General features: G+C 47.8%; 3 protein-coding genes and 1 pseudogene across 3 annotated transcripts; 3 read left to right on the top strand and 1 right to left on the bottom strand.

Annotated features, from left to right (window-relative positions):
• The first annotated feature begins 2,205 nt into the window (after nucleotides 1-2,205).
• On the top strand, nucleotides 2,206-4,068 carry LOC117838595 (3-oxo-Delta(4,5)-steroid 5-beta-reductase). The gene has a single exon (XM_072290660.1). The coding sequence runs from the start codon at nucleotides 2,687-2,689 to the stop codon at nucleotides 3,887-3,889; it is 1,203 nt and encodes a 400-aa protein (XP_072146761.1). The 5' UTR covers nucleotides 2,206-2,686; the 3' UTR covers nucleotides 3,890-4,068.
• A 3,257-nt stretch (nucleotides 4,069-7,325) lies between these two features.
• LOC117838594 (3-oxo-Delta(4,5)-steroid 5-beta-reductase-like) lies at nucleotides 7,326-8,645 on the top strand (annotated as a pseudogene).
• A 3,300-nt stretch (nucleotides 8,646-11,945) lies between these two features.
• Nucleotides 11,946-13,813, bottom strand: LOC117836279 (uncharacterized). The gene is made up of 2 exons (XM_034715671.2): nucleotides 12,900-13,813; nucleotides 11,946-12,342 (listed from the first exon to the last, which is right to left on the bottom strand). Exons 1-2 carry the CDS (start codon nucleotides 13,560-13,562, stop codon nucleotides 12,265-12,267), a joined length of 741 nt encoding a protein of 246 aa, XP_034571562.1. The 5' UTR covers nucleotides 13,563-13,813; the 3' UTR covers nucleotides 11,946-12,264.
• A 5,817-nt stretch (nucleotides 13,814-19,630) lies between these two features.
• On the top strand, nucleotides 19,631-20,969 carry LOC117836658 (uncharacterized). The gene has a single exon (XM_034716127.2). It carries the CDS (start codon nucleotides 19,983-19,985, stop codon nucleotides 20,658-20,660), a length of 678 nt encoding a protein of 225 aa, XP_034572018.1. The 5' UTR covers nucleotides 19,631-19,982; the 3' UTR covers nucleotides 20,661-20,969.
• The last annotated feature ends 778 nt before the right edge of the window (nucleotides 20,970-21,747 follow it).

Raw genomic sequence — 21,747 nt, forward strand, 5'->3', positions numbered from 1 at the left:
AGTTTGTTTCAACCTATAGTATGTAATAATTCGTTCCCTTGAGCTATTTATGCAAAAAAAAAGAATGTTTGTTGAGGCTTTCCCATCGCGAAAGCAATCCTGATGTATGGCTAAGATTCAAGCTGTTCGTGGATGATTCGGGTTATCCTGAGGACACTCGACGGATTGCCGGATTTAAATAATTACTACTTCGGCAGTGATTAGGCGCACTTTAAATTGGTCGATTCTGCCACACTTGAAAACAACAAAAGATGAAATAATTCATTGTGTGAGGTATTTCATCTATGAACTAAATGCACTTTTGCTTACGTGGTACTCTTAGAAATATAAACATGAAACTTTATCATGAAAATGGCATTGCAATCCTACCTACAAATACAGTTTCTCTTTTCATACCTACTCTAGCAATGCGCAGTGATCACGTTCACTTAACTATTTTATTTCTAGTAGGTCTTCTTTTAAATTACTGTAATAAGATCGCACGGTAAAAAGCTGTCGGAAACGATGAATTTCCAAATACGAAGATGAGACTGAAATTACGGCATGCTGCATGCAGTTAAACTTTCTTCCCTCCCTTCGCGCTTTCTTCCGTCACTTCACGGAATATTTTTTTGTTAGCAAAACCAGCCCAATCCTATCTGAATGGAACTTGTGGGTCTGCTCCTAAGCGAAGCTTTCCTCGCCTTGCCTCGCCTAGCCTAGTCAGCACAAGCATCGATGAGCTCTCTAGGAGAGCCAGTTAGCTGTCTCAAGGAAGCAAGGTCAAAACTTGCCAGCACAGGCTCCCAGGTGGTCTTGCACCTCATCCAAACTCCCAACTCTTCACTTTTCTCTCCAATTACCCCCAACTCCCAACTTTGACACTATGCAAAAAGAAGATTCCCCGTCACATCAAACTTGCGGGACATGCATGGAGTACTAAATGTAAACGGAATTAAAAACTAATTGCACAGTTTTGTTGTACTTTGCGAGACGAATCTTTTGAGCCTAATTAGTCAATATTTGGACAATAATTCACAAATACAAACGAAACGCTACAGTGTGCTACAGTGCTAACACAGTAATTTTGTATCTTCCAATTTAGCCAACTAAACAAGGCAGCTGAGCATTGCAACACAGTGATAGACTGATAGGCAAAGGGAACCAAGCATCCCTGTGTGTATCATGCCCGGTGTATATGAACTGGCAGCCAGTTTGGTCTTTGAAAATTTTTGCAAGGTGACCCAAACTTCCTTTTTTTTTTCGAAACGAAAAGTGATGGATGTATTCGTTTTTCCCCCTCGTTCCCATGTGCTCTTGCAGCCCGGCCCCGTTTTTCAAAGCTGAATTGAAAGGTCACCGTACGGAGTGAGACTTCTCCGCGAACTGCGTTACAAGCAACCAAAATCAGAGGGTGGCTGATACTATATGTATAAACTTTAGCAATGTCATGTCAGATGTTCGGATACTAATTAGAAAGACTAAATATGAGCTAATTATAAAACTAATTGCATAACCCCTGTGCTAATTCGCGAGACGAATCTATTAAGTCTAATTAATCCATCATTAGCAAATGGTTACTGTAGTACCACATTGTCAAATCATGAACTAATTAGGTTTAATAGATTCGTCTCGCGAATTACACTCCATCTGTGCAATTAGTTTTATAATTACCTTATGTTTAATACTTCTAATTAGTATCGAACATCCGATATGACAGGTGCCAAACTTTAGCGGTCGGTATCAAACACCCCCTCCGTCTCTTTTCAAAAATGGCCTCGTTTTTCCAAAGCTGAATTGAAAGGTCACCGTACGGAGTGAGACTTCTTAGCGAACTTCGTTACAAGCAACCAAATCAATCTCATCTTGTTTGGATACGAGGTGTTAAACTTTAACAGTTTCACATCGAATATTTGGATGCTAATTATTAGGAGAACTAAACATGAGCTAATTATAAAACTAATTGTAGAACCCTGTGCTAATTTGCGAGACGAATCTATTAAGCCTAATTAATCCATCATTAGCAAATGGTTACTGTAGTACCACATTATCAAATTATGGACTAATTAGGCTTAATAGATTCGTCTCGCGAATTACACTCCATCTATGCAATTAGTTTTGTAATTAGTCTATATTTAATACTCCTAATTAGCATCCAAACATCCGATGTGACAGGTGTTAAACTTTAACACCTTGTTGCCAGACCCGACGAAACAAGCAAACAAATCAATTTCTCTCTACGAACAAGCAAACAAATCTTCATATCTCGTCTGCAACTGCGTTTACAGTTCCTGCTTATCCGTAGGTTGAAGGCTTGACTCGGGCTTGTTTGCTTACGATCCTGGGAAAGCTGCCTCGTGCAGGCAAGCATCCCAGGCGTTGGATTTCGTCTGCTTGCGGCTGTCGTTGCTGCTGGGTGCTGAGCTGCCTGGCAGGCAGCAAGCAAACAAGCCCAAAAGTTTGGGGCTGTTTGGAACCTTTACCAGCTACTTATGTAGCCTTGCTCCGAGGATAACGAGAAGAGCTACACGTTTGAAAAGTGGGCAAGGTTGTATCGGTGCATGTGCGAGCAAGTTTTCATGCAGGAGAGTGGTTTTCGCTAGCCTGGCTGAGCAAGGATTCGCTCGCCTCGCCTGGCAAAGCTAGGCAAGCTAGCAAGGCAACCGAACGCGCTCTTTGTGAATTGTGACTACACGTGCAGGCAAGCATGAGCTGGTGGTGGGCGGGCGCTGTCGGCACGGTCAGGAAGCGCCAGGACGACCTCGCCGCCGTGTCCCAGTCCGAGCAGGCCTTCGAGAGCGTGGCGCTCGTCGTCGGCTCCACCGGCATCGTGGGCGCCTCCCTCGTCGACATCCTCCTGCTGCCGGACACCCCAGGCGGGCCATGGAAGGTATATGCAATCTCCCGCCGTCCGCTCCCTCCTTGGTCCCTGCCGTCGTCTTCCTCCGTGACTCACATACACGTTGACCTCACCGACTCCGCCGCCGCCGCCGAGGTCCTCACGCCGCTCATCGACATCACCCACGTCTTCTACGTCGCCTGGACCTGGCGCGCCACGGAGGAGGAGAACTGCGAGGCCAACTCTGCCATGCTCCGCAACGTGCTCTCCGTCGTCGTCCCCAACTGCCCGGCGCTCGTCCACGTCAGCCTTCAGACGGGGACCAGGCACTACTTCGGCCGCCTCGACTCCGAGAACTGCGTCCACTACCCGCCCTACACCGAGGACATGCCGAGACTCGACATGCCCGTCTTCTACTACGACCAGGAGGACGTCCTCATCGACGCCGTCGCGCGGCGCGGCGGCGGGGCCGTTAGCTGGTCTGTGCACCGCCCCAACATCATATTCGGCTTCTCCCCACGCTGCGCCATCAACCTCGTCTGCAGCCTCTGCGTCTACGCCGCAGTCTGCTGCAAGGAGGGAACCCCGCTGCGGTGGCCGGGGTCCCGTGGCGGCTGGGAGGGCTTCATCACCCCCTCCGACGCCGACCTCGTCGCGGAGCATCACATCTGGGCGGGCTTTGATCCCATGGCCAAGAACGAGGCGTTCAATTGCAGCAATGGCGATGTCTGCACGTGGAAGAAGCTGTGGCCGATACTCGCAGGACGCTTCGGGCTGGAGTGGGTCGGGTACGAGGGCGAGGAGAAGCGGTTGAAGCTGGCGGAGGCCATGGCCGGGAAGGAGGCGCTGTGGGCGGAGATCGTCGAGGAGAACGAGCTCGTGGCGACGCACGTCTCCGAGGTCGCCAACTGGTGGGTCGTCGACAAGTCGCTTGATCGGTATGGCCTCGAGTGGGATATCCTTGACAGCATGAACAAGAGCAAGGAGCATGGATTCCTCGGCTTCCGGAACACGTTCAGGTCCTTCAACACATGCATCGACAGGTTAAAGGCTCACAAGATTGTTCCATGATGCCTCGAGCTACCTGTTTATCACGTTGGGTTTTGGTCATGCTGCTGTGGCATACTGGCATCTCGTGAATTACCTTTGCTAACAGCAGTTCGTCATGACCTGTTGGGCGCTAGCTGTCGTTGTTTGCTGTTAGTACTACTTTTTTTTTTCAAATAAATAAAGTCAAAAGATATTACTAATTGAAGCTCCTTTTGAAACCTCCAAATAAAGCCACTTAAGATCTAATATAAACATAAACACTTACAAATAGAGAAATACTAGAAATTCAAAAAAAAAGCAAAACATCTTACCATCAATCGGTAGATTCTAATCATAATAACCATTAAATCTATTACATTTTCTCAAAAATTACCCACCTATATCATTGCCGTAGCCACACTATGATTAAAAAGGTAGCATTAAGCATTTAATGCAGCTACAGTACCTTTATCATTGTGGGACCACACCACAAGCAAAGTCAGGCAAGAATGAACCTTAAGCTTAACGTGGGCAACAAGACAATAAAAAAATATTTTTGCCAATTCACTGTTCGCGTAGGAGGAGAAAATAATTTCTTTTTTTACACCAGCCGGACCCACCTTATTTCCTCAGGAGCCTTAACCATGCTAGGATTGACCATAGTTACTACCATCTGCAGTGAGTCCCACCCTTATTGCCCTACAAAAGATTCACATTACCATTACCCTCATGAAAATAGTATAAAGTAACATCCCAAATCTATAACTAAATTACCCACCTCTGCCATTATAAAAAATAATAAAATAACCCCTAAATTTGCAACTAAATTGCCCACCACTAATACTTAAAAAATAACTTAAAATAACCTCTTAAATTTGTACTCATATTACCCACATATGTCATTATTAAAAATAGCATGAGGTAACCCTACATTTGAATCCAAATCACCTTAATTAAAAATATACACCAATATATGATTCTAAATCGTCTATTTCTTACAATATTGGTGTATGATACAATAATTAAGGTATATAGGAATGATGTGTGTCACCATTTATAAAGATATAAAGGAAGTGATGGGAATATAAATTTGTATGTTAAAATTATAACTCAAACTTAGGGTCCATTAAACAAATTCAAGTGCATATCTGCGATGCAAAGTGAAAAGTTAAATATTATAAATATGATTGAAAACGTTATAGAGTAATTACTAATTAAAATCTATCACAATCAGATGAAGATACTAAGTATATATCTATATAAGTATTGTGTTTGAATATTTAACAAATGAGAAGTTGCTCAAGGTAATAGTTTTGTAGCAATGTGGCTTCATTTTTTTCCATTAAAGATTCCGTATTAGTTCTCACAAGACACATTAGAAAAAAAAAGACAAATCTTAAAAATTCTTATAAAAATCAGATACATCAATTCTATGAACTCTAATAATCATAGACATTGGTCTATTATAGTTTCCAAGAAGTTATCCATCACTAGCATTATGAAAATATTCTAAAATAAACCCTAAGCTTATATCTAAATTACCGAACTCTGCTATTATAAAAAATAATCTAAAGTAATCCCCATAATCTTCACTCATTTACTCATGCATATGATTATAAAGCATAATTTAAAATACCATTCTAAATTTATATCTAAATTTATATCTAAGTTACCCATGTATGTTGTTATTAAAAATAATCGAAAGTAAACACCTAAATCTTAATCTAATTATCTTTATGTGCATCATACAGAAATGTTCAAAAGTAAACCAATATATAATTCTAAATTACCTATTTATGTCATTGTTAATATGAAAATACTAAGTTATGGTATATAGGTATAATAGTGTCACCATGTAGACCGTACCATTTATACATTTATGTGAGGAAGTGATGAAAAATATTGATTTTTATGCTAAACACCAATTTATGGAGGTGCAATATAAAATGAAAAAAGTGTGAATATGGATGAAAAGGTGTATAGAGTAATTATTTATTAAAAATCAATTATAATTGGACAAAAATCTATATGAGTATTATGTCGAAGTATTGAAAAAATGAGAGAGTAGTGGGTAAAAATTTTGATTATTAGTTAGAGTTTAATTTCTAAATAATTTTCAAATATAATAGCTTTTAACTACACGGGGTGATGCAGTAGTTAAGATAAATAGATACTCCCTCGATCCTAAATTACTATTCATTTTGACTTTTCTAGATACATAATTTTTGCTATGTATCTAGACATAATATATATATAGGTGCATGTCAAGTGCTATATATCTAAAAAGTCAAAATAAATAGTAATTTGGAACGGAGGGAGTAGATTGTTATCCCTTTCCTCGATATGGCTCGATTTCTGCAGCATGGGAGTCTATGCGCGCACCACGTCGTACGAAGGTTGGTTTGCTTTCAACTTCTCTCTGGAGATGCTATGATTGATTCCTAGTGACAGCGATTGAGAATGCAACCCTCCGAATTTTTTTCAGAAACGCTATGGTCAGGATGTCCGGACGGTCGGACGCTCCCCACCGCTCCGTTCCTTATCTGTTTCTACCGTTTTTTCCTTCCCCATCCCTTTTCTTCTTCAACCTTCCATCCCGACGTATTCCTCATCCATCCTGGCGGCGGCACGCTCCCCAACCCCGGCAGGCTCGTCCCCCACCCTGACGGCGGCGCGCTCCTCCACTCCGGGAACCTCGTCCCCCACCCTGGCGGTGCCCCTCCCCCCACTCCAGCGTCCTCAACCAACTGGGAGCGCCCAACGCCCCCGGATCCGGTGGCCCTCTCCCCGACCCTGGCGAGATCCGAGCGGGGAAGGATCGGGCGGCGGCCATGTTGCAATAGGTATCTTACGATGTTGCAGTAGGGATTCTTGGATGTTGCAAGCGCTGTAGATGCGCACGGGTGTTGCGGATGAACGTATCGTCTGATGTTGCACGATTAATTTTCTGAGATGTTTCGATGTTGCAATAGTTGGCTTTTGTTGTTTCATCCGTCAATTTTTCATGTTGCAATATTTCTTCCCGCACGAGCTCAACCCCAACTCAACATATGATGATTTTTTGAAAATGTTGCATGAAACATGTGTTCAATGTTGCAGTGGGAATTTTCCCTCACGAATATTATGTTTACATTGAGCTATTTTTTCGCATCTTTTTTATGTTGCAACCATAGATTTTCGATGTTGCAGCTATTTTGTTTTGATGTTGCAACGGAATGTCGGATAATTAGTGGTATTTATTATGGTACTATTGTAGCTATCAGATTTAAAATGGATGGTGATGCATACGTCTGACAGGAGTTGCTCCCGCCGTCCGGGCGCTAACAAGCCCGTTTTTTTTGTCTTTATTCCCTCTTGCTGTCGGTGCTGATGCTGTACGATGTACTATCCTATCTCTGTGGATAACAGCATAAGCGTTCATAACTCCAGCTCCTCATCGACTCAAGCATCACGTTCATTGTTCCGAACAGGCACAGCGATGAGCATGAGCTGGGGTGGGCAGGAGCGATCGGCGCGGCCTGGAAGCGGCAGGACGACCGCGCCGCCGTGTCGTCCCAGTCCCAGCAGGCCTTCCAGAGCGTGGCGCTCGTCGTCGGCTCCACCGGCATCGTGGGCGCCTCCCTCGTCGACATCCTCCCGCTGCCGGACACCCCCGGCGGATCATGGAAGGTATACGCGCTCTCTCGCCGCTCGCTCCCGCCTTGGTCCCCGCCGTCGTCCTCCTCCGTGACTCACATTAAAGTAGATCTCACCGACTCCGCCGCCGTCGCCGAGGCCCTCACGCCGCTCACCGACGTCACCCACGTGCACGTCTTCTACGTCGCCTTGTCCCCACGCCCCACGGAGGCCCAGAGCAGGGAGACCAACTCCGCCATGCTCCGCAACGTCCTCTCCGTCGTCGTCCCAACTGCCCGGCGCTCGTCCACGTCACCCTCCAGACAGGGACCAGGCACTACTTCGGCCGCCTCGACTCCAAGACCCGCGTCCACGAGCCGCCGTACACCGAGGAGGCGAGGACATGCCGAGGCTCGACATCCCCGTCTTCTACTACGACCAAGAGGACGTTCTCCTCGACGCCGTCGCCCGGGGCGCCGCTAGCGCCGTCAGCTGGTCCGTGCACCGGCCGAACCTCATCTTCGGGTTCTTCCCACGAAGTGCAACAAACATCATCTGCAGCCTCTGCGTGTACGCCGCCATTTGCCTCAAGGAGGACATCAAGCTGCGCTGGCCGGGGACCCGCAGCGCGTGGGAGGGGTTCAACACATGCTCCGACGCCGACCTCATCGCCGAGCAACATATCTGGGCGGCCGTGGACCCGATGGCCAGGAACGAGGCGTTCAACTGCAGCAACGGGGATATCTACAAGTGGAAGAAGCTGTGGCCGGTACTCGCCGGACGTTTCGGGCTGGAGTGGGCGGGGTACGAGGGGGAGGAGAACCGATTCAAGGTCGCCGAGGCCATGACCGGGAAGGAGGCTGTCTGGGCGGCGATCGTAGCGGAGAACGACCTTGCGGAGACGAAGCTCGACGAGGTCGCCAGTTGGTGGCTCATCGACGCCGTGGCCGATCAGTACGGCCTCGATCGGGAGATCCTGGACAGCATGAACAAGAGCAAGGAGCACGGGTTCCTCGGCTTCCGGAACACAGTCAAGTCCTTCAACACATGGATCGACAAGTTGAAGGCTCACAAGATTGTTCCCTGACGCCTTGATCTGTCTGTTTATTATCACAGTGCTGTAGTTTCTGAAGCTGCAGCGGCATGTCGTGAATTACCTTAGCAACCAGGAGTTCGTCCTGAATTGTTCGGCACTTTCGTTGTTTGCTATAGTATACTAGTATAATCTGAGGTAGGTGTTCGTCGATTTCCCCGGTCCACTGGTTTGAGGTCGATTTATATATGTGGCCTTCCGTTGTACCATGAGAAGTTCGTGTCCCGTTTTAAACCAGCTCCGTGGAATCGATCGTGCCACCCACATCATGGTCCACTCAACCTCAACGCCATCTTTTTCTCACAAGTCACAGTCCGTGACCGTTGCTGAATCGTTGGAGTAGCCTATGGCTAGTTCGAGTTCTTCGAAGGGTGGAGCATACCACCGTGGAACTGTCAACTGTGTGTGGCTCTCACGGCTTTACATTTGCAAGTCATGTTTTCAATTCCGTGTGTGTGTGGTCTCACGGCTTGGTGGGCTACTCGCAAGAAAGTTCATTCGCCATCCCAATTCCATCCAAGGTGAGGCCCAGCAAGAAAGCTAATCAACGATCTAGGCCTATTATATATAGAACGCACAGAAGGCCCAGCAGGCCGACCCGAACAGCCAATAGCCCACCAAGCCGGGGACACACACTTGTGCCGTGTGCGTCTATGCATTTGTTTACTGCTCTGTTCCAATTATAGGTCACAAGAGTCAAATTATTTTTATTTTTATTAAATTATAGAGAAAATTATAAATTATGACATCGATATACTATGAAAATATATTTAATGAAGAATCTGATAGTACTTATTTGGTATCATAACTGTTAGTACTTTATTATATAAATTTAGTCAAACTTAAAATGTTTAACTCTCAAAAATTAGAATGGCTTGCGACTCGTAACGTGAGTGAGTAGGTCCGCACATCTGATCAGATGGACACCCGCAGTCCAGCTTCTCGGCGCAATCACACCACTAACCGACGACTGTCACGGACCCTCGAGTTTAACAACCTTAGTAACAGTAAGTAAGTCAGGGTTGTTTGGATCCCGAGCTAAATTTTAGCCCCTGTCACATCGAATGTTTGACACTAATTAGGAGTATTAAACATAGGTTAATTATAAAACCAATTTGACACTATGATGCTACAGTCCATAATTAGACTTAATAGATTCGTCTCGCGATTTAGCTCAGGGGTTCTGCAATTAGTTTTGTAATTAGCTCATATTTAATCCTCCTAATTAACATTTAAATGTTCGATGTGACACGGACTAAACTTTAGCTCCACGATACAAACACCCCCTCAATCTCTAGGCCTGATCCTGTCGGCATTGTCCTGGTACCGGTAGGGTGGAAAACGATAATTATTGAAGAGTATTGACGTCGAGCAGAGATGCCACAGCTAGGTACGTAGTACTAGCAAATCAACGCACTAGGCAGCAGCAGGTCAGCAGCCAGCAGCCAGCAGGGGTCCCCTGTCACGGGCCGGGTACAAACCTGCAGCCATGGCCAACCAACCAAACATTCAGAACGCAACAGATCTTAAATCCTGCGTGCATAGGTATCACGAGGTCGGAGGTTTGGTGCAGATCCAGCGTTCGTGCGCCCAGCTGCTGGCAGTGGCGTTTCCGGGCGTGGTCCATCAGTCAGGTGCGAGAAAAGCTCAGAGACAAGCGGCCTGTTCGCTTCAGCTTATTCAGCTGGCTTATCAGCCACCAAACAGTGTTTTCCTCTCACAACAAATCAGCCGTTTCAGCTTTTCAGCCGGCTTATAAGCTGAAGCGAACAGGCCGAAGGTTAGAGAACTTTGTTCCTTTCCTTGAAATAGCTGCTATATATTGTTACTATGGGTGCGTTCGCTTGGGTTTCCAACCTACCTACTTTTTTTTTTCAAAAGCCAAATCCAACCAAAAGTTCTAAAAGCCACTGATGCTTTAGGCCAAAAGCTGCTTATGTTCTAATACAAAATTAAGGAGTGTTTGGTTTCCTTTGCTTATTTTTAAGTACGTGTCACATCGAATGTTTAGATACTAATTAGGAGTATTAAATGTAGATTATTTACAAAACACATTACATAAGTGGAGGCTAAACGGCGAGACGAATCTATTAAGCCTAATTAATCCATCATTAGCAAATGTTTACTGTAGCAACACATTGTCAAATTGTGGACTAATTAGGCTTAATAGATTCGTCTCGCCGTTTAGCCTCCACTTATGTAATGGGTTTCGTAAATAGTCTACGTTTAATACTCCTAATTAGTATCTAAACATTCGATGTGACGGGTGCTAAAAATAAGTCAAAGAAACCAAATCAGGCCTAAAAGCACCTTTCCTTAGCTTTCAACTGCTTTTGGAACAAACAATTACCCACCTGCCACTGCTACTGATTATGAAACGTACCGGTTCGTTTTGCCCTTCTATTTCCATCCAACTCCCGTGCTAGGTGTACTCGTCCGACTGCCGCCCCCGGCCGCCTACCCCAGCTCCCCGACGACCGAACCATCAAGAAATCGAAGTTTCCCGCCCACCAGTTTCACGCCGCCCCGAGCTCGACCTCGTCGTGGAGCTCTACCATCCCGGCCACCTCTTCTCCAAGGGACGACACAAACCGACTCAAGGTGATGCCCTGATGCTCCCGCGCTCGTTTCCCCGCCGGCGTAGTCGTCGGAAATCCAGCCAAATGCCGCCGCCGCCCATCGCCGGCCGTGCTATGGTCGTCGTCCGGCCCAACGACTAGGCATGTGGATGCGCCTCACCGTATTGGTCGCGTAGACATAGGCCCCCTCGCCAGAGACCTCACCGCCGGCGGGGCGCTCGGTTTGACCCGGCCAGGGTCAAGTGGACCTTGGGTCCATTTTGTCAGCGATGCTTCTAGGAAGTGGATGGGTAGAACTTGAAAATTTATTTTTTTTCTTTCTATAATAGTCATTTACATGCGAATTAGTGAACACATTATTTTATTACGAGCAATTTGCATATAAACAGATCCTCATGTCTTTAGGGGTATTACAAGTATTTTTTACATAGCCTACAGTTTCACAGTTTCTCTAACCAAATGGCCTTCTGCTTTTCCCACAGCTACTTTCTCACAGCTGTTTTTCTACAGCCCACAGTTCACAGCAACTTTTCCAAAAACCACAGCCCAACCAAACATACCATATATGTCATCCGTTCCAAAATGTAGGTCGTTTTATCTGTTCTTGTACATAAATGTTGTTATGCACCTAAATATAGGATTATGTCTAGATATATAGCAAAAAATATTTATCTAGAAAAATCAAAATAACCTACATTTTGTAACGGAGGTAGTAGTAGTTTTGTTTCCTTGAAATAGCTCAGATTTGTTGCTATGTAATGTATGGTTTAATCATCAAATTTGTTGCCCACGGGTGGAGAGTGGAGGGTAATGAAGCAATAGCAATGATATGTAGATATAAATAAATCTGAACATTACACAGGCAGTGTCCCCTCTACCATCATCTTCTCTGACCTAAAGCACAAAAGAATGCATCCGCACAAGTGAATCAATGCGATCTGAGGCCCTACTAGGCTACTACACACAAGAAAGGCACAGCCACCCAGCGGCCCAGCACCCCCTTTCACAAAATACACAAAAAGGAAAAGCGGGAAAAAGGGTGGCACGGCCAGTGGGGCGGAACGGAATGAATAGCAGCAACAGCAGCAGCAATCCCTGTGGTCAGGGACAGAGCATCCGGCATCCGGGATCTAGGCGAGCAGAGCCGCCGCGCCCAGCGCCACCGCCACGGCCGACGCGATCGCTCCCGTCGTCCTCCCCGCGGCGCTCTGCAAAAGATTGACAGCGTTAGTACATCGGTGACAAACTTCTGCTGATAAACGAAGTAATGTGCTAGTATTAATGGCGTATTACGGCGAGGAGCTCGTGCGTGTCAGGCTGACCAAACATTGTGGCGCAGTTACACACAGGCTGGTTCGGTACTGATCATAAAACTGGAGTGGTGGTGTTGGACAAGGTACTGTCTTGGTTAGATCTGAAATAGCTACACTTTGGCCCTCTAGCTTTTGTTTTTAACTCCAGTTCGGTGAAAAGTTTATTCCCAAGCTGTAAAATGGCAGCGGCAGAAGCAGAAAAGCAGTCGCCCTGCGCTGTCCATATGTCAACTGCTCTAGTCCCAACAGAGACGCACCAACGGCTACATTCTGCCACCGACGGTGAAAAGAAGCACGACGCGTTCTTGGGTTCGGCACACTTGCACTAACAGTGCGCCTCAGTAGTGCTCATCTAATTGTTAATTTGGTGCGTTGCAGTGTGAAAATGATGTATTTGAGCAGCACGAGGAATGGTATAAACGGGGCAATGGGAAGCATGCAAGCAAGCGTACCGCGGTGTCGGCGGCGGCGGCGTCGCCGCTGGGCCCGGGTGCCTCGGCCTCGGACGTGGGCGCGTCGGCGGTCTTGGGCTTCTTGGCGAGGGGCGCCTCGGCGGCCGGGGCCGGGGCGGACGCGCTCTTCTTCTTCTTCTTGCTCTTGGACGGCGACGACGGCTTCTTCTTCTTGGCGGGCGCGGGGGCGGGCGCCTCGGTGGGCTTGGTCTCCGGCGCCGGCGCGGCGGCCGGCACCTCGGGCAAGGGCGCGGGGGGTGCGGCCGCGGGTGGCGTTGCCGCGGGGGGAGTGGCGACGGGTGCGGGGGTCGCCGGGGCCGGGGCTGCGGCCTTGGCGGGGGGCGCGGGCGCCGGGGCCTTGGACTTGGGCTTGGTGGTGGTCGGCGCCGCGGCGGGGGCCGGGGTGGTGGTGGTCGGTGCGGCGGCTGGTGCCGGGCTGGCGTTGGAGGCGGACTTGGGCGCCGGCGCGGATGGGGTGGTGGTGGACGGCGCTGCGGCGGGGGTGGGGGTGGCGGGGGTGGCGGTGGGCGTGGCGGCCGGCGCCGGCGTGGCCTTGGAGGACTTGGGTGGGGACTTGGCGGGAGCGGCCGCGGGGGACTGCGCGAGGGCGCCCGTGGCCAGGACGAGGAGGCAGAGAACGACGGCGCTGGTGGCCCGCGCCATTGCCGACGCTGCGGGAGGCTGGCTGCGAGTGGAGTGGCAACGGGGAGATGACTGGGCTGGGAGTGACGGGTGGCAGGGAGGGTGGTGGCGCGCGGGATAAATAGGCGGAGACTCGAAGGAGCGCGGCGCACGGGCCCGACCGGCTTTGGGCTACGCGGTCACATGGTGAGGGTGTGTCACGTCTCGTCGCGCGTAGGCCTGTGGCGCCCGGCGAGCGGGCGCTGTAGCGTGCCGTTGGAGCGGTAGGTGCGGCCGGACGGAGGAGGAGGACGGAGCCAGGAAGGCGAGGTCGCGCGCGCTGGGGTCCGGGGGGGTGTCGGGAGCCGTTGCGGCTGCGAGTGTCGGCGGGGTTTCCGGGCCGGAATAATTACGGCTCCCTCGATCGATCCCTCCTGCCTTGACGCGAGCAGGGCTGTGTCCCCGTCGCCGAACCCGTCAGACGGCAGCCAGCCAGCCTTTGGGCCCGGACGAGCGGAGCCGTTGCCGCGTGTGGCTGGTTACTTGCCAAGTAACTCGTGGCGTTAGCGTTACCGTGCCGCGGGATCACATCGCCAGTTCGCTTGCCAGGGATGATGGCAGCCGGTGGTGGTGGCGGTGGGTTAGTTTTGCCGCCGTGCTGATGCGTTCGCCGAGTTTTCTGGGGCGGGTACGGCGTCGCATCCTGGCGGCTGGTGTACAAGGAGTATAGTGTGTATACGCCTACTCGCCTGTCGGTATGGTTAGTGCAAGAGATCCATCACACTTAAGTTTTTAACTTGTCTGGTCGTCGACTAATACTCGTATCCACGAACAATGCAACAACCCAAACCCAGCCGCAAGGACTTGCTAGCTAGATTGTCCACGCATAAAAGGGCTGGACGGCACACATGGCTCTCGATTGAAAGCATCGGCATCCTTACATTGTGTCCTCGCCTTTGGAAAACGTTTGGTTGCTAACCTTTCCTTTACAAACCCATCTTTTGTTCAGTGCAATTTCACGAGTAGGCGTCGCAAAATTGTTTCCTTACCAGGCGCTGCCTTTTCTGTCGACTGTAGTCGATGCTTCATGCTAAATTTTAAGGGATGATTAGGCGGCATGTGCGCCACATTCTTGTTGCGGCCGTAATCGACCGCATGCTTGCTGGTTGCTACGATGTCACTGTACAAACTCAGCTACAGAACTCTAATTCTAGGAGTAATCCGTGTGTTAGTTAGGCCGTATGAAAGCTAATGATAAGCTACCCAAATTCGTTACTCTGCATGGGATGCGATGCATCATTACCATGTGGACCAAAAGTGAAAAAAAAAACACAAACAAGTAAGGGCCAAAAAGAAGCTAGGAGGCTCGCTAGAATGATCGGCAGCGGTTGAACCGTTACTGTCAACCTAGAGAGGGAGGAATATGTAACGGAAGGCTGTTGCTAGGCGCTCAAGGAAAGAATGATCCGTCGCTTGTGCTCTGTCCACACATGCGTAGTCGGTCATTGTTGATGCAATGATACAGCACCTTCTTTTTCATTCTTTTCTGATGGGGTCACTTCCAACTAAAGTCCGGTTTCATGATTCATTCTAAAATTGATGCCTTGGAGGTTGTTGAAGTTGGAATTAACCCAGGCTTAGACCTCTGTTCTGTATTAGGATTTAGGCCACCAATAGACGTTTGTATAATCAGACGAGTCTGCTGGTGATCCTTTTCTATTTTTGTATATCTGCATACAGCAGCTTGTTTGATTTGGATACATGTTTTGAGAGGGCTCGCTGAAAAGTTAGGATTCTATAGGGTAGTATGTTAGGTAGAGAAGCAGAGCAGAAGAGAACACGGCGATCGGATCGTCTGATGGCAACAGGCAAGCTGCTATGTTCCTGTTTCACAAGTTAATTTTTGTTATGGAAGTAGGAAACTTCATGCTGCTAGTCTTAATGTAGATCTCAACGACTACGAAATTTCTTTTTGTTGATACCATAAAAGAAAACGTGCGTTATGGTGTCAACAACAAATGCTACTCTGAAGAACTTCCAATATAATCATTGCTTCTTCTTGGAAAAAAAAACATGACAATTTATTTCTTCCAACCGTAAGCATCACTTCACATTGGGAAACAAGTAAATTTTACTGCACGTCAGCGGTCTTGTTTGATCTGTTGAAACGAGGTAGTACCAAACTTTCTGAGATGGCACACAAGTTTCTTTTGATGGAAAAGAGATGACGGATACAAAGTCATTAAATCAGATGATACAGCTAGGCTCCATATTCAAAATCATTCTCCACGAAAAGAAATTTAGAATATACGGAATACAAAGTTACAATATGGGCAGTTTGTTGATCATTGCTCAAACACGTATATATTGAGATTTACAATGTCTACAAAAAATCAGAATCTTCATGTGCCTTTACAAGCTCTGTGGCACTATTGAAGTTCACGCAACAGGTCCTGACAAATGGAACTTACTTTTGACTAGGGTGAATCCAGCCCTACTACCCCACGCAGCCCATAGAACCCCCCAAAAAATCACCCATGGATGAAGAAGAGAAAAGGAGGAGGGAGGAAAATAAATCCCACCTTATTAGGGGATAAGAAATTTAAGGTAGGAGAAGGAAGAAATTGGGATACGAAGTAGATGAATTCAGGGGAACGAAAAAAGGATTCAATGGTGAGTTTGCTAGTCTTTTCTTACTTAGGCCCCCTTTGGGAGGGCTCCCGGGGCGGCTTCTTGAGCGGCTTCAGGTGAAGCTCTCCCAAAGGGCAACGAGCGAAACAGCTTCTCTACCGAAACCCCAGAATTCCCATAGAGAGGAGCAAGGAGATGGAGCGGGAGCCGACAAAACTAGTTCCCCACGGCTCCTCCACGACCTTTGCCACCCTTGTCCTCAGGTGGGGCCCGCGAAGTGGTGTGGGGAGGAGGCGACTGGCGACGGGCGCTCCAATGGTGGGCGCGGGTCGTGGGGAGGAGGTCGACGGTGGGCATAGGGGAGCGGGCTATGGGGAGGAGGTCAGCGGCGGGCACACGGGCGTGGGCCACGGAGAGGAGGTGGCCGGTGGCGGGTGCATGGGCGCATGTCGTGGGGAGGAGGCGGCCGATGGTGGTCACGAGGAGGCGGCGACCATGGATGGATAAGGTAGAGGGAGCGAGTGCAGGAGGAAAAAGAAGAGGAAAGAAAAATAGGAAGGAAAATAAATAGGAAGAAAGGAGGAAAAAGGGTAAAATAAAAATAAAAGATAATCAGATAAGGGTATACTGGACATTTGACAGTTTCTATCCACTTTAAATGGCCAAAAAATCCGTATTGCCAGACATTTTTTTCAACTGGATCAACCAGAGCTGTAGACCTTCCTGTTGGATCAGCCAGACCTTGGTCGTTCTGTTTCTTTAGCGATATACTTTTTGGACCTGGACTGGCATCTCTGCTCGTAACACTCTTCCTTGAAATCTTTGAATCCACTCTTGCTTTTGATCTGTCTGTGATAACCGGATGGCCGCCCATCATCCCGTATGCAACGACCTTACCTAATTAAAGATGAACATTGGTTCATCATCCCGTCCCCGTCTTCCACTATCTATAAGAAATATCCACATCGTCTAAAAAAAATCTCATCTAGAGTTACATCCATCCAGGCTTACTATACCCAAGATTATCCCACCTCTTCTATATTGTGCTCCCCTACTAACCATTCTTGATGTGGTTCTAAACGTAACATGCACCACACAGTAAATGAATCCAATAAAAAGTTTGTGAAAATGTTTAAAAGGAAAACTAATTATATAGAAGAAAAACGAAATCTTTTTTTTGAAATGTAAAGGGTAGGAGTGCTACCATATCATATAAGAAGAAGAGAATGTGTTGAGATTATATTAGATGGTTTACATGATGAACATTGTGCAGACATGTGCATTATGAAAATCCTAGTGAGCACTCGGTGCCCCACAGGTCATGTGCCGCATTCGAATTTCCTCCTTGATCAGGTGGAAGACCTGCCATGGATTGGACATGTTGCCTTCAAACACTCTTCTATTTCTCTCTTTCCACAAGTTTCAAGCTGTGTAAATTAGGATGTCTACTCCTTCTCTCCTCTTTTCCTTCGCAATCGCCGTCAGGGAGGATGACCACCATTCCTGAAGCATTTGACGTCAGTAGAGCAACCATGTCACTAACCTAGTTACTGACCAATTGCCAAACCTGTAAAGCAAATGGACACTGAATACATAGGTGAACGGCAGTTTCAGGTGCCCCTTCACACAAAGGGCAAATTGGGTTGCAAGGCCAATTCCTACCAGCAGCTTGTCCGTAGTTAATATTTTGGTTTGTAGCAGCAGCTAGGCGAAGAATTAATGTTTTCCTTCCATTTGTGCCTTCAAGATGTCGTTTGCTCTAAAGGAGCGGTAAGACCCTTTGAATTGAACCACATAGGCAGATTTAGCAGTATAGTTCCCATCTATAATCCAACGCTAGACAATGTCATCAGGCTCATCACTGAAGGAGATGTTCTGGACCAAGTCTCATAATGTCACAAATTCTTCCATTTTAGTGATACTACTAATTCTCCATAGCCCCATTGTCCAGTTATGTTCATTTATCTCCTCCTGCACCTTCCTGTGCTTTCTCTATGCTAGCTTATACAGGTTAGGAGCAATGTCCTAGGAGCCTTACCCTCCAGCCAAGATGAGTTATAGAATTCAGCTATGAGGCCATTCCCAATGTGAACTACTGTACTAGCTCTGAAAAGTTGCAAATCAACTTCATTGATAGTTGTTTCTCCTCCCACCCACGGTCTGTCTGGTTCTTTCCATTGCAGCCATGGCCATCTCAGTCTCAGTACTCTACTAAAAAATTCTAGGTCCAATGGACCAAGCTCTCCTAGTTTCTTTGGTTTGATAAATTTGATCTATCTCAATAAAACAGTGGCCCCCCATTGGTCTCATATGTTCCCTTTTAGAGAAAACCTCTCCTGATTTTGTCAATCCTCTTGACTATCCACTTTTTTGGGGCAAAGACAATAAGGAAATAAGTTGAGATTGCAAATAGAACTGTGTTTACTAGTGTGAGCCGTCCTACCTTATTCAACAACCTCCCTTTCCATGCTGGTAACATGGCTGCTACTTTGTCAATAAGTGGCCGGACATCCACTCTTCTTAGTGCTCTTAGATGAAGTGGCAATCCAAGATATGTGCACGGGAAGTTTTTGACTAGGCACTGAAAGTTTTGCATTATCTCTTCCAAATTAATTCCATTGCATTGAATTGGATATGCTACACTTTTCAGTTTGTTGGTGATCAGACCAGATGCCAGCCCAAACTCATCAAGGATATCACTAATAACTTTCATCTCATCGTTATTAGATTTTAGGAATATTGCCACATCATCAGTGTACATGCTCAATCTAACCTTTACTGGTCTGTTATGGATTGGTGATAATAGTCCTTCTCTCTCTTCAATTTCCAGCATTTTGTTTTAGAGGCTCCAGTGCAAGGATAAATAGCATTGGACTCAGTAGGTCTCCTTGTCTTAGCTCTTTCCTATGCCTGAACTATGGACCTCTTGCTCCATTTAGCAACACTGAGGTGGTGGCAGAAGACAGCAATGTTGTCACCCATCCTCTCCACCTCGGGCCAAAACCCATTTTCTGCAGCACTTTCATCAAAAACTCCCACCTGACAAAAGCTTTTTGTATGAGATTGTTGGTTTTTCTCTCTGTGTAGTGCCTTTACTAGATTTTGTGTGAATAGGAAGTTATCCTGAATGCTTCTTCTTTTGATAAAAGCACTCTGTGCTCTAGACAGCAACTGATTCAGATATAGAAGAAATCTCAATTGCAGTAGGAATCATGCGTGCGTGAGGGCTACGGCCTATGCGCTTTGCCTTCATCACCATCCGGAATGGGCTGCGCGCCTAATGGGCTTACTTCCATCTCCAGCCAGGTTGGTGGACATGCCATATTGCTCGTAGTGCCCAAATGACATGAGCCCATCCCGGCATACATTTTTTTTTTTTGCAGCAGCCAAGACCAGAAATTAGAGGTTGGAATTGACACTGGACTTGGACCCAAGACCAGAAATAAAGCAGCAGCCAGCAGAGGAGGCCCCTTGGAACAGGAAAGGGGTGGTCAGATTAACGCGGCATCGACTTGGTCAGTTGCCAGTTGGTCAGCCAACTGCTGCTGTGCGCATTTGGACATGGACCGACCAGTCGCCGTCAGACACTACTTGTGAACTCCTCCACTTGTTCTGGGTGATTTTTGCATCCATGGCCTGAGCTCTGAGACTCTGACCCGGAGAACACATCCAACCTTTCCCTTCCATAATCACCTCCCCTCTTAGCTTGACGCTCCTGTCCTCATCACCTCCGACTCCGATCACCCTCTCCTGTGCAATCATACTCGATTACTCATGTGATTACATCTGTCGCCGGCGAGGGGTAGTCGACGGGAAATCATCATTGCAGCAATGGCGGAGATGGTCGGGTCCATCGTCGTCGGCGAGGTGGTCAACCGGGCCTCCTCCTACCTCATCAGCCGGCACCGGGACCGTCTGAGCACGCGGGAGGGCGTCGAGCGGCTGGAGATGGCGCACATCAAGATGGAGGCCGCGCTGGAGGTGTCCGCCCGGTGGCCGCACGCCGCCGACGCGCCCCTGCTCCGGTGGCGCCGGCGGCTGCGGCGCGCCGCGGACGAGTGCGACGCCGCGCTGCACCGGTGGAAGCTGCGGGAGCTCCAGGAGGAGGAGGCCCGGGAGCGGCTGGCGCGGGCGCCGCTCCCGAGCCGCGTCGCGCACGCCGTCTTGTGCTTCGTCTCGGCGCTCCTCGTGCTCGCCCGCGGCGGAGGCGGAGGCGGCGAGGCATCCCGCGCCCGCGCAACCGTGCAGAGGTTCGAGAGGCTGGCCGACGGCGCCGCCGAGTTCCTCCGGTACGTGGAGCTCAACAGCGCGCCGCGGAAGCGGAGGTTGTTCGGCCCCGCCGTCGGGAAGCTCGGCGAAGGCGTCGAGTACGGCGTGCTGCAGGGAGCTCGGCAATGCTTCCTGGGGGCTGGATCGGAGAGCCCGGCGGAGGTCTGGATGGAAAGCAACAAGCCTTGCCATGCTTACGGCAAGCGCAGGGCGTCCGGGAAAAAATTGCTGCTGGTATGAAAATTGGAGCACCAAATTCAGTCAAGTCATCAGAATCAGATCAGAAGAGGTTCAGCCTGGAGCCCTGGTCACAGTCACTCCATTTGACGCTCGGATGTGCACGAAAGGAGATAATTTTAGGGCCCAACTTGTAGAACAAAAGTGGATAGTTGAGCGAGTCTGTGGTCAAATTCGTCGGGTTGTGTGGCGTGCTGTCTACGACTTCTCGATAGGGAGGGAAGTCAAAAGTCCGGCTGTTCTCCCTTTTGGTGTAGCCAAATTCAAGCAGTTCAAACGAATTTTGAGAATGACATGCACATATTCCAAGTCCTCGATAATGTTCATCCTGCCTCTCTGATGGAATTGTTGTTCTTTGCAACGGTGTGTGTCGTTAAGTAAGCTACCGGTGACTCTGGTGGCCAGCGGCATCGCTGTGTCCTCGGTTTAATGGAATTCCCTATTCCGTTCAAAAAAAAAGGAATATATACATTGAGACATCTTTATTGGTGAAGTGTAAGAGAAGAAGATGCCACAGCAGTGTATGTTCCATTTTCAGAATACCGAAAAAGGATTTGTAAATTTATTAGAGACGGGGACAGGCATCATGTATCTCGTCATGAATTTTCATTGCTAAACTCAACTTAATTAATAAGTTACAAGGAAGGCAAAATCTTGAAAGGAAATTGAACCATTTCCAAAGGTGATTTGCATAAGAAACCCCATGTTAAAATGACACTTCTACAATCAACTTGGTCTTATGTTTTCTCATTTCATTTGTCATTCCGTTCCGTGTCCATACAAATAATTTTGGATGATGCATTGGACGCAAGAGGACTTCTTTATCCTCATCCATTGTCATTCGAACAAAAGGATTCATAGAGCCGCATCCACTATGTTTTTTCTACCACTTCAGATCTATAATATAATATCATATATTCACTGTTGGAATAAATCACTTGGCTAATACATGTGTCCCACCTTCAATGACTTATATCTTCTCTAGTTATTCAAAAGATGTGCTCGTATTCACACTTAGGCTCTTAGCACATTTGGACAAAGGGAAAAAAAAACTATTTAGTGTAGGGCAGCACTAGGTATGCCATCATTA

This window comes from Setaria viridis, chromosome 9 (assembly GCF_005286985.2).
Source record: "Setaria viridis chromosome 9, Setaria_viridis_v4.0, whole genome shotgun sequence".
NCBI lineage: Eukaryota > Viridiplantae > Streptophyta > Magnoliopsida > Poales > Poaceae > Setaria > Setaria viridis.